The 14,951-nt window shown below is 45.7% G+C and overlaps 1 protein-coding gene across 2 annotated transcripts in view; it reads left to right on the top strand.

The window, feature by feature from the left end:
- The window catches only part of ZC3H3 (zinc finger CCCH-type containing 3), a 341,038-nt gene that overhangs the window by 225,649 nt on the left and 100,438 nt on the right, over nt 1-14,951 (top strand). For both annotated transcript variants that reach the window (XM_045006027.1, XM_045006028.1), the window contains 3 exons: nt 3,082-3,166; nt 7,670-7,825; nt 13,993-14,062. In XM_045006027.1, the coding sequence (XP_044861962.1) occupies nt 3,082-3,166; nt 7,670-7,825; nt 13,993-14,062 (311 nt within the window). The remainder of the gene's footprint in view (nt 1-3,081; nt 3,167-7,669; nt 7,826-13,992; nt 14,063-14,951) is intronic.

Consider the following 14,951-nt stretch of genomic DNA (forward strand, 5'->3'; position numbering starts at 1 on the left):
GTCGCATGTCAGAACGATCCCTTCAGAGCTGGCCACTGTCTTCCCCCCAGCGTCAGGTTTGTTGAGTCAAATGCTTACCTGGCTGCTGGAAGCCTCACAAGATGTTCGCTGGTTGCAGATGGGCTGGGGCTGGGGCTCAGCACGTGGCCTTGGTGGAATCAGACCAATTGGACAGACCTGCCTCTGGCAGTTAGTCAGGATCTGGAAGCCAGGATTCCCGAGTTTTATTCCTGGCTCTCCTGGTGACTCACTGTGGAACCTTGAGGCAAGATATTTAACCCCTCTTTGTACCTCAGTTTTCCCCTTCTGTAAAATAGGGATGATGATGTTTCTTAGTTTGACGCTTCTGTGGTGTTTGTAAGACCCCTGGCGATGATTGATTGGATCCAAGGTGCTCTAGAATTGCAGAGCAATAACACTTCATTAGCAGATAGTATTATGCAGGTGAGGAAAGGGGAAAGAAAAATGCAGCTGTAAGTGGGCTCCCGACCTCTCTTGGAGAGGAGAGACAACCAACCATAATACAAAACACTGGAGCATGTGATAGGGAATCGTCTGCGCTGACATCTGGTGTCTGAGCAGATAGATGCACTGGCTAATCTTTTCCACCTCTGACTTCTGCAATTCTATGAAACTATCACCAAAGCCACAGTCATTGGTAACGATCCTTTCTGCAAACAGGGCTCATGAAATCAAGAGATTGTTCCTCTAAAAACTGTGGTTTCTCCTTGTTACACCCCTACTGCATTTGGAACCAAGGGTGGGCCCACGCTGCAGGTGAAGGTGTAATGATACAGGCTTTAAAATGTAGCTTTCATCTAGCTGGCGGCGGTAACGGCATTAGTACAAGTGCCAGGGATTCTGGATACACATTTGGGCAGCTAGTCCTCAGATTTAATCTAACACAGGTACCACGGTCTCACTGCAGTTACACCCTCGGTACTGCAGTGCCGGAGTACCCCAAGATACAGCACAAGCTCTAGCCACCCATTCAGCAAAGCACACAAGCATGCTCTTAAAGTCCATCCTTCTTCAGCAAAGCATTTAAACGTCGGTGTAAAAGCAAGCAGTTGTTTAAGGGCTTTGCTGAATTCATGGCCCTAATCTTAGGATATATCGACGTAATGCTGCAATTAGACACCTGCGGCAGGCCTGTGCCAGCTGACTCAGGTTCACAAGGCTCGGGCTAAGGGGCTATTAAATAGCCGTGTAGATGTCCAGACTTGGGCTGGAGCACAGGCTCTAGGACCCAGTGAGGTGGAGGGCTCCCAGAGCTTGCCTGAACATCTACCACAATTAACCAGCCCCCAAGCTGGAGTCAGCTGGCACACGCCCGCGGTGGGTTTTTAATTGCAGTGTAGACATACCCATGGCAGATTCCAAGTACTGCTCTCACTGAAATGTACAAGTAACTTCAAAAGGAGTGTGTGAGCTGTATTTACTCTGCTATAAGTGTCCCTTCTCCAGGGACTGCATTGCTGTGGCAGGGAATAAAATACAGTTCATTATGTAGGTTCAGCTTCATGCTAGGGTTTGTGCCATGTACACACATTCAGGAGCCTCACGCAGGGATCCCTATTAAACTAGAAACAGTCAGGAGGCCTTTTATTTATTTATTCGTTTAGTTAAACATGGATTTCTTTTTTTAATTCCCCAAGAAGTGAAGGTTCTGCAAAATGCTAAACACCTTCTGCTCTTTAGGTTCAGTACAGATTTGCTTGAACTTTTTAGCACCTTTCCACTCCGACATGTTTTGGTTTTAGTGCCTCTTTTCAAGCAAGCTAGTTTATGTGCATTTTTTAACACTGAAAACTATTTGAAAAGGTGCCTGGCTGTTCTTGTCAAAACTCCCACAGTGAGGCAGGCTCTGCAGAAGGGGGAAGGGGGAAACGAGCAGAAAGTAAAGTTTAAAAAAAAAAAAAGAAAGAAAAGATGCAAAATAAATGCAGCAGCAACTTAAGCGACCGGTTCATATTCTGTTAGATTGCGGCAAAACCAAATCCAGTTGTCGGCAAATTGTATCAGTCTGTTAGCCGGCCAGATGTTCGCAGTGACTGACTGCTTTCATTTTCGCCCCGTGGCTGGGATGTTTGATGCCTCTGATAGACAGGCATGTGACACCCACTCCTGGATTGCGACTGCGCCAGCGTTTTATTTGCACACGGAACAGATGGGGCTATGCCGTCACCGGCGGGCCGAGTGACAGCTCGAGCGATGGGAGAGCTCATTGACACGCTATCAAATTCCACTCGCTCACTCGGTAACACACTCGGGCTGGCAGGTGAGTGACTGAGCTGCACTCTTACCACCTGGAACTCCAAGATACAGGCCTTTTTTCGTTTGATATTAATTCCCTCTTTCATGTGCCAGTCAAGGGCGATTTAATGATGTGTGTACACGTACACGAGTCAGTCAGTCTGAACGTGAGGGAGCGCGGGGCATCCCCACGGCTGCGACAGCAGGGATTTGGAGGGCTCTGAAGCGACTCCCGGCATTCTGACTCTCAGGCACGTGGCTGCCTGGTTCTCTCACACACGCTCAGAGCCATGTGTGGGGTTAGGAAGGAATTTTGCCCCAGGTCAGATTGGCAGGGACCTTGTGGGGGTTTTGCCTTCCTTGGTAGCACAGGGGGTAGGTCACTTGCTGGGATTTACCTGGGTACTTAATAATTGAGCTGCCATAGTGGGGCCTGCACGCACTGGTGCCCCTTACACAGGCAGGGAGGGGCTTACAAGATCAGGACTGTGTGTCCTTTGAGTCGATTTGATACCCAACCTGCTCCTCAGAGGAGGATTTTGCGATGCTCCTTCACACCAACCTGAAGGTCCAGAGCGTTTTTGCTCCAGTGCCAACCCAACCCTCTCCCAGTTTCCTTGTTTCCTTCTCTCTTGCTGTGGAATCTCCTGAGGCACCAGCAGCATCCAAGCCCACAAAGAGTGTATTCACCCCTGTGTGAACTTTGCATGCCACCTCCTGTATGTTAATCAATAAGATATTGAGTGTCTCGTGAATTCCAGCTAAATTCTTGGCTCTGAATGAATTGTAATGAGTGTGTCTGTGTTTCTTTCTCTCTCTGAACAGCAAGGTTGGATTGTACAGCCAGCAGCCTCGGTTATTCTCCTCCCAGCTGTCTGCACAGATCAGCTACAAGCCGATACATTGCAAGGTTTGTACTCCCAAGAAAGAATGGCAAGATCCGCTTTCGCAGGGTGCCCATGATGTATGCACATATTGGTGCAAGTAGCCTGATATCCAGCTGTTTAACTGGCCGTTTAGTCGATGGGGCTTCTGATTGCTAAGCTGCTGGTTTTCTCCTGCCGTCTGCTGTGAGTTTGCAATAAATGAGACAAAATGACATGGTTTCTATTTTGGAAGCTTGCATCTAGTGGCAGTGTCCTGTGCTGAGACCCAACTCCTGTCCTGGGCACGGAATGCAAAGTTACATGTCTGCCCCTTCTGAATAACCCCTTTCACAATGACTTTCCTCTAGGTCCAGGTTGGGTGTTCTCATGGGACAGCTGTATCTCCGTCTTGAATATTTCAGCAGTCCTCATATAGTCAGAATATAGCAGTAGGGATATATTACCGACCACCTGACCAGGATGGTGATAGTGACTGCGAAATACTCAGGGAGATTAGAGAGGCTATTTAAAATAAAAAGCTCAATAATAATGGGGGATTTCAACTCTTCCCATATTAACTGGGTACATGTCACCTCAGGACGGGATGTAGAGATAAAGTTTCTTGACACCTTAAATAACTGCTTCTTCGAGCAGCTGGTCCTGGAACCCACAAGGGGAGAGGAAATTCTTGATTTAGTCCTAAGTGCAGCACAGGATCAGATCCAAGAGGTGAATATAGCTGGACCGCTTGGTAATAGTGACCATAATATAATTAAATTTAACATCCTTGTGGCAGGGGAAAACACCACAACGGCCCAACACTGTAGCATTTAATTTCAGAAAGGGGAAATACACAAAAATGAGGTTAGTTAAACAGAAATTAAAAGGTACAGCTCCAAAAGTGAAATCCCTGCAAGCTGCGTGGAAACTTTTTAAAGACACCATAATAGAGGCTCAACTTAAATGTATTCCCCCAAATTAAAAAACACAGTAAGAGAACCAGAAAAGAGCCACCATGGCTAAACAACAAAGTAAAAGTAGTAGTGAGAGGCAAAAAGGCATCCTTTAAAAAGTGGACGTTAAATCATAGAATCATAGAATCTCAGGGTTGGAAGGGACCTCAGGAGGTATCTAGTCCAACCCCCTGCTCAAAGCAGGACCAAACCCAACTAAATCATCCCAGCCAGGGCTTTGTCAAGCCTGACCTTAAAAACATCTAAGGAAGGAGATTCCACCACCTCCCTAGGGAACCCATTCCAGTTCTTCACCACCCTACTAGTGAAAAAGTTTTTCCTAATATCCAACCTAAACCTCCCCCTCTGCAACTTGAGACCATTACTCCTTGTTCTGTCATCTTCTACCACTGAGAACAGTCTAGATCCATCCTCTTTGGAACCCCCTTTCAGGTAGTTGAAAGCAACTATCAAATCCCCCCTCATTCTTCTCTTCTGCAGGCTAAACAATCCCAGTTCCCTCAGCCTCTCCTCACAGGTCATGTGTTCCAGCCCCCCCTAGTGAGGAAAATAGAAAGGAGCATAAACTATTAGCCAGGATGGGCAGGGATGGCGTCCCTAGCCTCTGTTTGCCAAAAGCTGGGAATGGGCAACAGGGGATGGATCACTTGTGATCACTGTTCATTCCCTCTGGGGCACCTGGCACTGGCCACTGTCGGCAGACAGGATACTGGGCTAGATGGACCTTTGGTCTGACCCAGTTGTTGGCCGTTCTTATGCCCTGGATGGCTGTTGAATGCAGCCCAGTTTGCTTTAGCATTGTCAATGTCTGTGCTCCCCCCTTTCTCTCCAGCTCCCTAACGAAGGAGTTGGGTGGCTTTTCCAAGCCATGTTGGTTGTGTTGGTGGAACCTGTTGATCAGGGTGCCAATATGTGTGCTGTTGCTACCAGTGAACGGCAGGTCATCAGCCTTAGCAATCAGAAAGCAAAGTGTAAAGGGAACGAGATTGCTTATTCCAGCCACGTAATGCCCTGATGACCTTGGTTGTGCCTGTCCTTTCCTTTGTGCAACAGACACGAAGTCTTTCATAGACTATTTAAGCATTTTCAACTGCATGCAATGCTCTCTTTGCTTATAATAGATTAAAATGGCTCCAGGGTTGCGTTGATTCCATGGTATAATTCCTAGCATAATTCCTGGCTGCATCTTGTTGTGACCTTTCTTGAAGGCGAGTGATGCATCAGTAGTTTTCAGCACTCTGTTGGATAGTCCATCAGGTGTCTGACTGTTAGATATATGCTGCGTAAGAGAGATTATCCTCTGGAAAAATTACTCTGGAAAAAGGCATTGTGGGGTTCCTTACTCGTGTCTTGATGACTCTGGAATAAATTTCCTCAGTGTGAAAATTAAAGAGTGGCTTTTTAGTCTGCCTAAAAAGCTTCCCCTGGGATCGGAGAGTCAAGCTGGCTTCTTTTCTTGATTGTGCGTCACTACTATGAAAAAAAAATCTGCCATCAGAATTTAGCCAACAATAGAATCCAGTTCACCAACTGCGCTGTGACTATGCAGGTCTCATTGGAAGAAAATGAAACAGTCACTTATTTAGGTCAGTAAATTCAGCAGCTCTGGCTAGATACACATTAGGGAGATCTATTGAGTAAGAAGGAGCTGTTTTTAAATAATCACTTTCCAACCAGAGTCTCAGTAAAGAATTCTCTTTTTGGAGGCTCCTAAAGCCAAACAGTCACCTGCCTTGCAGCAGTCATTTAGGGAACAGTGCAACAAATCTATAATTGCTAGTCTGCCTTGACACATGTTTTTCCAAGACACGTTTTGAAGACAGCCATTTGCAGCTGAAAAGTTGACACTCCTCTTCTGCTGCATAGGGGTGGCAGGGAGTTTAACTTCAGAGAACACTAGACAGCAAGTAAATACTGACTAAAAATGTATTTTCCCCAGGTAGACTCCTTATGTCAATGCTGATCCTGGGGGATATCAATGTTATCAACCTAGTACATACTCTGGCACCCAGTGGGACTGGGAAATCAAGACTGTGGAGGGATAATGGTTATCCCTGATCTCTGAAGAAGCAACACATGCAAAATGGGAAGCGAATTGGAGGAGTTTAGTTTTATGTGCACCCATCAGAAGTATTGTGCTCTCTAAAAGCTTTGTTCAGCTCTTTTCTTCCACGTTAATTAGCTGCACGCAGAGAAATCAAACATCAGCCCTCTCACTCTATTTTACCAGAGACAGATCTCGATGCATCCCCTGGACCTACTGGTCTCCTGGAACATGGGAACTCTATAGTCACCGGGTAACTACAGTAAAGCTGTGTTATCCGGCACTTTACCAACCATAAAGCTCTAGAAATCGGCATTTCTGATATCTCCATAAAAGTTTGGTTGGCTCAGAGCTGGCAATCTCCCTCCCTGGCTCCGCGTGGCTCCCTGGAAGTGGCGACATGTCCCTGCTGCTCCTAGGTGGAGTAACAGTCACAGGGGCTCCGTGTGCTGCCCCCATCCCGCCCTAAGCGCTGGCTCCACAGCTCTCATTGGCCAACAGCCAGTGGGAGCTGCAGGGGCGGTTCCTTTGGGTGGAGGCAGCGTGCAGAGCTGCCTGTCTGTGCCTCCGCCTAGGAGCAGCAGGGACATGTCACAGCTTGTGAGGAGCTGCCCGAGGTGAGCACTGCCCAGATCCGGCACCCCGAGCCCCGTCCCGCTCCCCAATCCCCTGCCCCGAGCCTGAACCCTGCACCTCCTCCCATGCCCCAGCCCTGAATTCCCTCCCTCCATTGGTAAATATAACTCTTAGTTAACTGGAATTTTTGATTAACTGGCACCCCCCATTTCCCCAACATGCCGGATAACAAAGCTTTTCCTGTACCTGGATATTTCTGTCTCCTCAGCTGGAAGTTTATCACGGGCTCCGACTGTCACAAGATGTGGGCTAAGCAACCTTTGAAATACTTGGTAGCTTCCTCTGGTATCTGCAGGTGGTGGGTTGTTCATTGATATTTGGTGTTACCATGTGCTCCTACAAGGAACATGTAGGTCCCAGTTCACTGGGGCCCTTAAATATGTGCCTACTTTTAAGCACATGAGAACTTGGTGGAACATCTCTCATGCTTAAAGTTAGGCATGTGCTGCAATACCCTCTAAATCGGGACTTCAGTTATTGTTCACATGCTGTGTGCTGTATACGCACAGAGCAAGACTAGCTGCCGTCTGTGCTATGTCGTGTTTGTAAAATAGGTTGTAGTTCTTCAAAGCTGCAGTCAGCCCTTCCCCTGTCCCGGAGGCATCCTGCAACATGGACTTCATAGGGCAATTTTTTAGAAATACTGGGTAAAATTTTCAAAGCACCTAAGTGACTTAGGAACCTGAAGCTCATTGAAATTCAATGAGACTGAGGCTCCTATGTGTTTAAATCACTTTTGAAAGTTGGATTGGGCTCCTTTGTCACATCGGTACTTTTGAAACATTTACCCTAGACGCTTGTGTTTGATGGAAAGAAAACTTCCCAGTATGTTGTAAGGATGCTGCCTTGAAGTTAGGAATGTTATCTAAATATCTCTTTGTTCCTCCATTTAGCCGAGCTGTGCAGCGGAGTTTAGCCATCATTCGTCAGGCCAAGCAGAAGAAAGTGAAGAAGGAGTATTGTATGTACTACAACCGCTTTGGCAAATGTAACCGGGGGGAGAGCTGTCCCTACATCCATGATCCGGAAAAAGTAGCTGTCTGCACCAGGTGGGCGCGTGAACACGTAACTTTTCTCGTTGCAAGCGCATATTTGTGCTTCATCTCAATATGATTGGACGCAGAACTCACCTGCAATCAGTCCTTGCCTCTGTCACACATTTTAGTGAAACAGACCAAACAGTAGCGATACTTTGAACTAGTACAGAATTTTACATCTTCAAAGTGCGTGTCATGCCGGTAAAACACTATTTGAACCGGGGAGCGTGTGAGTGAGAGAGAGGGAAAGAGATTTGCTTTACTACATGTAATGATGGCCTTAAATCCGGAGATTGCCTTTCATCCCAAAGGATGCCAGAACATTCTTTGGTAAGTTTTTAACAGGAACCACAGACACACAGATTTCTGAGAATCATAGCAACGTTGGGTTGGAAGCGGCCTCAAAAGGTCATCAAGTCCAGCCCCCTGTGCTGAGGCAGGTCCAGGTAAACTTAGACCATCCCTGACAGGTGCTTGTCCAGCCTGTTCTTAAAAACCTCCAGTGATGGTGATTCCACAACCTTCCTTGGAAGCCAGTCCCAGAGCTTAATTATCCTTATAGTTAGAAAGTTTTTCCGAATATCTAACTTAAATCTCCCTTGCTGCAGATTAAACCAATTACTTCTTGTTCTACCTTCAGTGGACATGGAGAGCAACTGATCACCTTCCTTTTTATAACAGTCCTTAACATATTTGACGACTGTTATCAGGACCCCGCCTCAGTCGTCTTTGTTCAAAATGAAACGTGGTCAGGTTTTCTAAACTTTTTTTTCATTCTTGTTTCTCTCCTTTGGATTCTCTCTGATTTGTGCACATCTTTCTTGAAGTGTGTTTTCCAGAACTGGACACAGTACTCCTGCTGAAGCCTCACCAGGGCCAAGTAGAGCAGGATAATTACCATCCACACTGACATGCCTGGTTTAAACACACATTAGTAATAATTCCAGCATATATCCATAAGTCTTGATACACACCAAGTACATACATCACACAAGAATATCATAGAATCATAGATTATCAGGGTTGGAAGGGACCTCAGGAGGTCATCTAGTCCAGTGCCCTGCTCAAAGCAGGACCAATCCCCAACTAAATCATCCCAGCCAGGGCTTTGTCAAGCCAGGCCTTAAAAACCTCTAATGAAGGAGAGTCCACTACCTCCCTAGGTAACCCATTCCAGTGCTTCACCACCCTCCTGGTGAAAAAGTTTTTCCTAATATCCAACCTAAACCACCCCCACTGCAACTTGAGACCATTATTCCTTGTTCTGTCATCTTCTACCACTGAGAACAGTCTAGATCCATCCTCTTTGGAATCCCCTTTCAGGTAGTTGAAGGCAGCTATCAAATCCCCCCATATTCTTCTCTTCTGCAGACTAAATAATCCGAGTTCCCTCAGCCTCTCCTCATAAATCATGTGCTCCAGCCCCTTAATAATTTTTGTTGCCCTCCGCTGGACTCTCTCCAATTTATCCACATCCTTCTTGTAGTGTGGGGCCCAAAACTGGACACAGTACTCCAGATGAGGCCTCACCAATGTTGAATAGAGGGGAATGATCATGTCCCTCGATCTGCTGGCAATGCCCCTACGTATACAACCCAAAATGCAGTTAGCCTTCTTGGCAACAAGGGCACACTGTTGACTCCTATCTGGCTTCTCATCCACCGTAACCCCTAGGTCCTATTCTGCAGAACTGCTGCCTAGCCACTCGGTCCCTAGTCTGTAGCGGTGCATGGGATTCTTCCTTCCTAAGTGCAGGACTCTGCACTTGTTCTTGTTGAACCTCATCAGATTGTTTTTGGCCCAATCCTCTAATTTGTCTAGGTTCCTCTGTATCCTATTCCTACCCTCCAGCATATCTATCACTCCTCCCAGTTTGGTGTCATCTGCAAACTTGCTGAGAGTGCAGTCCACGCCATCCTCCAGATCATTAATGATGATATTGAACAAAACCGGCCCCAGGACCGACCCTTGGGGCACTCTGCTTGGTTCTGGCTGCCAACTAGACATGGAGCAATTGATCATTACCCGTTGAGCCCGACGATCTAGCCAGCTTTTTATCCACCTTATAGTCTGTTCATCCAGCCCATACTACTTTAACTTGCTGGCAAGAATACTGTGGGAGACCGTATCAATGATTAATCATTATTAATGGTCAGTGACCTATTCGTTTTCAAATGATGCCTCACACGGCATATTTTGTACAAAGATTATTACCATAGTGCATAGGGTGTAAATACGGGGATGCATAGGGTCACAATCCCCCAGAATGGTACTACCTTTTTCACAACTGCTTCACATTGCTGACTCACATTCCTTTTGTGATCCGATATTACCCCCAGATCTATTTCATTAGTACCAGTGCCTAGCCAGTTATTCCCCATTTTGTAATTGTGTATTTGATTTTTCCTTCCTAAGTGCAAAGTACTTTGCACTTGTCTTTAGTTAATTTCATCTGGTTGATTTCAAACCACTTTTATAATTTGTCAGGGTTGTTTTGAATTCTAACCCTATACTCCAAAGTGTTTGAAACCCCTCCCAGATTGATGTCATCCACACATTTTATAAGCGTACTCTCCACTCCATTATCCAAGTCATTATAGAAAAATATTGAATAATACCAGACCCAGGACAAAGGACCCCACTAGATATTACCCTCCCCAACCCCCCCAGTTTGACATTGAGCCATTGATAACTACTCTTTGAGTACAGTCTTTCAACCAGTTGTGAACCCACCTTTTGTAATTTCATCTAGATCATATTTCCGTAATAATTAAGTTGTTTTCCTATGGCAAAAGATCAAAGGTAGTAACTCATGTAGCCTGTCTAAGAATCAGCATTAATGTTTACTCAACATGTACACTGGCTAGCGTGAAGTTCTACAGCCCTTAAATTTAATAGTAAAGCTTAGAACTTACTGTCAAGCACTGATTCTTCTCGCCTCTATGAGGCCAAGTATTGTGTCTGGTGGCTGGGGAAAGTGAGGCAGAGAGTAAATGGTTTACCCAAGGCCACAGGGGGGAGTAGTCCCACAAGGGTAAGTTCTTTCACCAATCCTGTTCAACATGTACATGCCGCCCCTAGGCGAACTGGGCAGGTGACACAGACATCAGAGCAGTGTGGGGTTTTAGCTGCAGGACTCGTTAGCCTGCACTTTACAAAAGTCTGTCCTCTTCTTCCTCCCTTCCCATGTTTATTTTATGCCAATGGCTTTAAGAAGATTATAATCCAATTTAGCAGATCGATTATAAAACACCTCTCCTGGGGAGCGTATCTAGAATTCAGTAAAGGAGGAATCGCTTCTGGTTTGACATCTAACAGGTGTGAGCTTCTCTGCCTCTCAGGTTAGGTTTTCCCCTTGATGGAGCACGTGAAGATGTAAGATATTTGGACTCTGTTGCAAGCACCCTCCTCTCCAACATGCGCCGTATGCCCAAACCTGCTTTCAGCCCAGTCTGTTTTCCTGGAACTGAGACGTTGCGCACGCAAACACATTTCCTAGCGCCCCTCGCTGTGGGCTAGGCCCTCTGAACAAACCACTCCGTGACTCTGAATCTTGAGGGGGGATGTTCTGAAAATGCCTCTGCGGTGGGAAAGAGACTGTGCTGCAGTCGGACATTGTTTTATAGCTAATCCCAGGTAACAAACAGTTAAAGTTGCTTCAGGACCCATCCACTGGCCCAGGCCTTTCAGAACAGCGGAATGCCAAGCTAAGGGAAAAGTTCCCAACATTCCAGGCCACCTGGACATCTCTGTCAATGATCCACACGCAGACATCGCTTCTGCTTCCAACTCTGACCACCTCTGCTCCTCACAGAGCACCAACAGACCTTGCTGCAGCTGCGTGCTCGCACATCCAAAGCTGCTGCCGATTGCTGCTGCTAAGGTTAGGGCGAAGGTTTGGCGTTAGTGGTTTGCTTTCTGTCACACAGTGGTTGTGCTGACTCCAGCCTTGCTTATTGTCCTACATGCTCCACCGAAAAAAACTATTTTACAAATGACTGATTAGACAAGTAACATACTGCAGACACGTTCCTCATGCCTCCTCCTGGGGCCCAATCCTGTGACATTCTTAAGGCACTCAGCGCCTTGCAGGATTGAGCCCTACGATTCTGGGTGCCAACAAATGAGCCCTGTGGCGTTAGATGCTGGGCTAGCATGTCTGAAATGAAGACATGAAACATTTTTTAAACCAGGGGTCTGTGGTGCACCTATTTCATACTCTACTTCCAACCTATGCCAGTACAGACGCTCCCCGACTTACACCATCGTTCTGTTCCGGAAAGCCTTACGTGACCCGAATTTGACGTAAGTCGGAAACATATATTGTGCAAGCATAAAAAACAAACAATTACAACAAAAAGGTTGCATTGACCTTAATCCTATTGTTATCCTGGCACACTGAAGGCTGCATTTGGTGGTGGATGACAATGGGCTTAATTGGTAGATGAGGAAGGAGAGGAGGAGACAGGCATGATTTGAATGAAATAATAGGGTGAAATAACAGAAATACAGTATCACTGAAATAACATGAGACTGAGAGGCTGTGAGAGCGCAAAGCCTTCCCTTGTAGGAGATGCTACCGCTGTATTCCACCGCACTACAGTTACTTTGCGTTCCCGTACGCTATGCAATATTTTCCACAACTCGAAAATTTTATTTATGCCTTATGGCACTTTTTGCGTAAGGTCAAATTTGCGTAAGTCGGGTCTTGCGTAACCCAGGGAGTGTCTGTACTGTGCTTGTTAAACATTTAAGCCATGATCCGGGCAGTATCTTCCCCAGGGTTAGTCTGACTTCATGTAAAACCTCCAGTAAATCTATTATTTTTTCCTCAAAGCACAGGCGGCAGTCTCCAGTAGGGGATGGCAGCCCCTTTCTCTTCTAAAGTGTGTAATTTTGAATGCTGCTGCACACTGTGATGTTCCTCTCCAGAGGATGCCGTCTCCTTATATATCCTTTTGTAGCAACATGCCAGGAGTGGAGAGGGATCATACCTCTGTGGATCTTACATACCACTGACCTGAGGAGTCATTCTCTGGGGCAACACTTGTGGAGCTTGTCATGCCAATAAAACCTGATTGAACTGAACTGAACTGTGTGTGTCGGTTGCGATCTGGAAAGTTCTGTGGGATGCTACAGGTTGAGATGATGGGTAGCTGGGAAGGGATATTACTTTATTACAGAGATGCACTGAAGACTGTTCCCAGCTCATCTTACTTCCCCTATTGCTGTAAAACGTTTGAAAAATGAACAGTTTTGCTAGTATCATTTCTTACCCAACTGTTAATGTTATGATATTATTCTTTTAAAAAGTCATCTTAAATAATTTCTCCTTTAAGAAAATGCCTCTTCAGATCCCCACTCCTGCTGCTAGAAATCATTTGGATCGCATCCATAAACTTACACCGTGCTTTACAGAGATGAAGGCACGTTCCCTGCTGCGATGAATGTCGGTTAAGTCATAGCGGCACAAGCAGTGCTGTGTAACTCCAAGAGGGTGCATCACATCGGGAGACTGTATTTGGAGGATTCCGGTAACTGACAGAGTTGGGTCTGAATGTGTCTACCTGAATTTAAAAATCCACTATAACTGTGGTATCCAAATACTGATTAATCAGAAGACGCTGGCTCTAAATGCCTACACATATTTTAGGGGCTTGTTTTCAGAATCTTGAGCTCTGATCTTCATCCAGAGTTCATATATTATCCCCCATGTCTTTTGAATCCAGACCTTAAATACCCCTGAATGGGGGACCAGGCCTTCCTTTGTCTCTGTTCACTACTGGGCACAGTGAAGTCCCAGTGCGACTGGATCCTTTGGGCACTGCCAAGGTATAAATAATCCTCCTGATAACCGCAGGGTTTCAAACACTCCATCTGTAGTTTGTAGCTCCGGTCCCTCTGGTTACTGGTCTGTAACTTAGTTGTCTAGAAATCGTTTATGAGCCATCACTTGCTCTTTTAGGGGGAAAGATAAGTACCGGTTTAATATGTGAAATGGGCTTTAATAGGAAATGTATGGAGCAGTTATGTAATGTTCACTTGAACTGTGCCTCAGGCTAATACAAGTATGAAATGGTGAGTCCGAGGATATTCTCTGTGTTTAAAATAGCATGTTTCTGTGAACTGTTTGTAATACTCCGTATCTGTCTCTAAACCCCTTTCCGGTTCTTTGGCAGATTTCTCCGTGGCACATGCAAGAAGACTGATGGGACATGTTCATTTTCACACAAAGTTTCTAAAGATAAGGTCTGTATGGTTTTCTAATGAGCACATTCCAGCTTTATGAGAGAGTTGACCTAAGGAAGCAACACTTCTGCTGGTTGTAGGGAAGTCTATGCTATAGAGTGTTTCAAATTGAGTTCATTTTCAGTTTGCTTGCCAAGCTGTTCAGGCTCATTACGGGGTCCTAGCTTATAATGAGAGAAGAGTGTGCCTCTTAAACCAGCTTGGTGAATCAGTATATTAGTGCATTAAGCAGCGAATTTGAGACTAGAGCACCTGGGGCTGTTTGCAGTGCTGGTAACGTGTCTGGTTAAGGGGTATTTAAGCTCTTGAGATCAGAACAGAAGCACACGGAGTCAGAGCATTTGCCATCTCTTTAAGACTGTGCTTCATTCTAAATCACGCCCCAGCTGGGGTCAGACCGAGAGACTGTTGGAACGTACCGTAGTTAGGAGACATAAATTAACTTTTTTTTTTTTTAAAGAAAAGCTAGACAATGAAACTGTCTGGCAGAATGATTTTTAATTTCATCATTTTCACTCTGCTTGGAAGTATTCGGAGCTCTTTCGTTTTATTACACAGACTAAGGTTGAGAGATAATTAGATTTTCTTTTAGCGATTATTGGCTGATAATTTAGCAGGTTAATCTTCATTCGCTGGATAGGACTTCAAATTGGAAGTAACTTGTGAGGTCCCAATCCGGCAAAGCACGTAAGCACATGCCTAAATGAAACCCTGGGACTTAAGAATGTGCTTAACTTACATGCTTGGGTTCTTTGCTGAGGAGGGCTGGACTTTGCCCCTGTTAAGCACACACTTAAGTGGTTTGCTGAGTCAGGGCCTGTATGAGTGAGAGAAGTTCTCAAGCCCTAGACAGAGAGTCAGAACAAAAGCTAGAGGGGCTAATGTCCAA

The sequence above is a fragment of the Mauremys mutica genome, chromosome 2 (genome assembly GCF_020497125.1).
Source record: "Mauremys mutica isolate MM-2020 ecotype Southern chromosome 2, ASM2049712v1, whole genome shotgun sequence".
Lineage (NCBI taxonomy): Eukaryota > Metazoa > Chordata > Testudines > Geoemydidae > Mauremys > Mauremys mutica.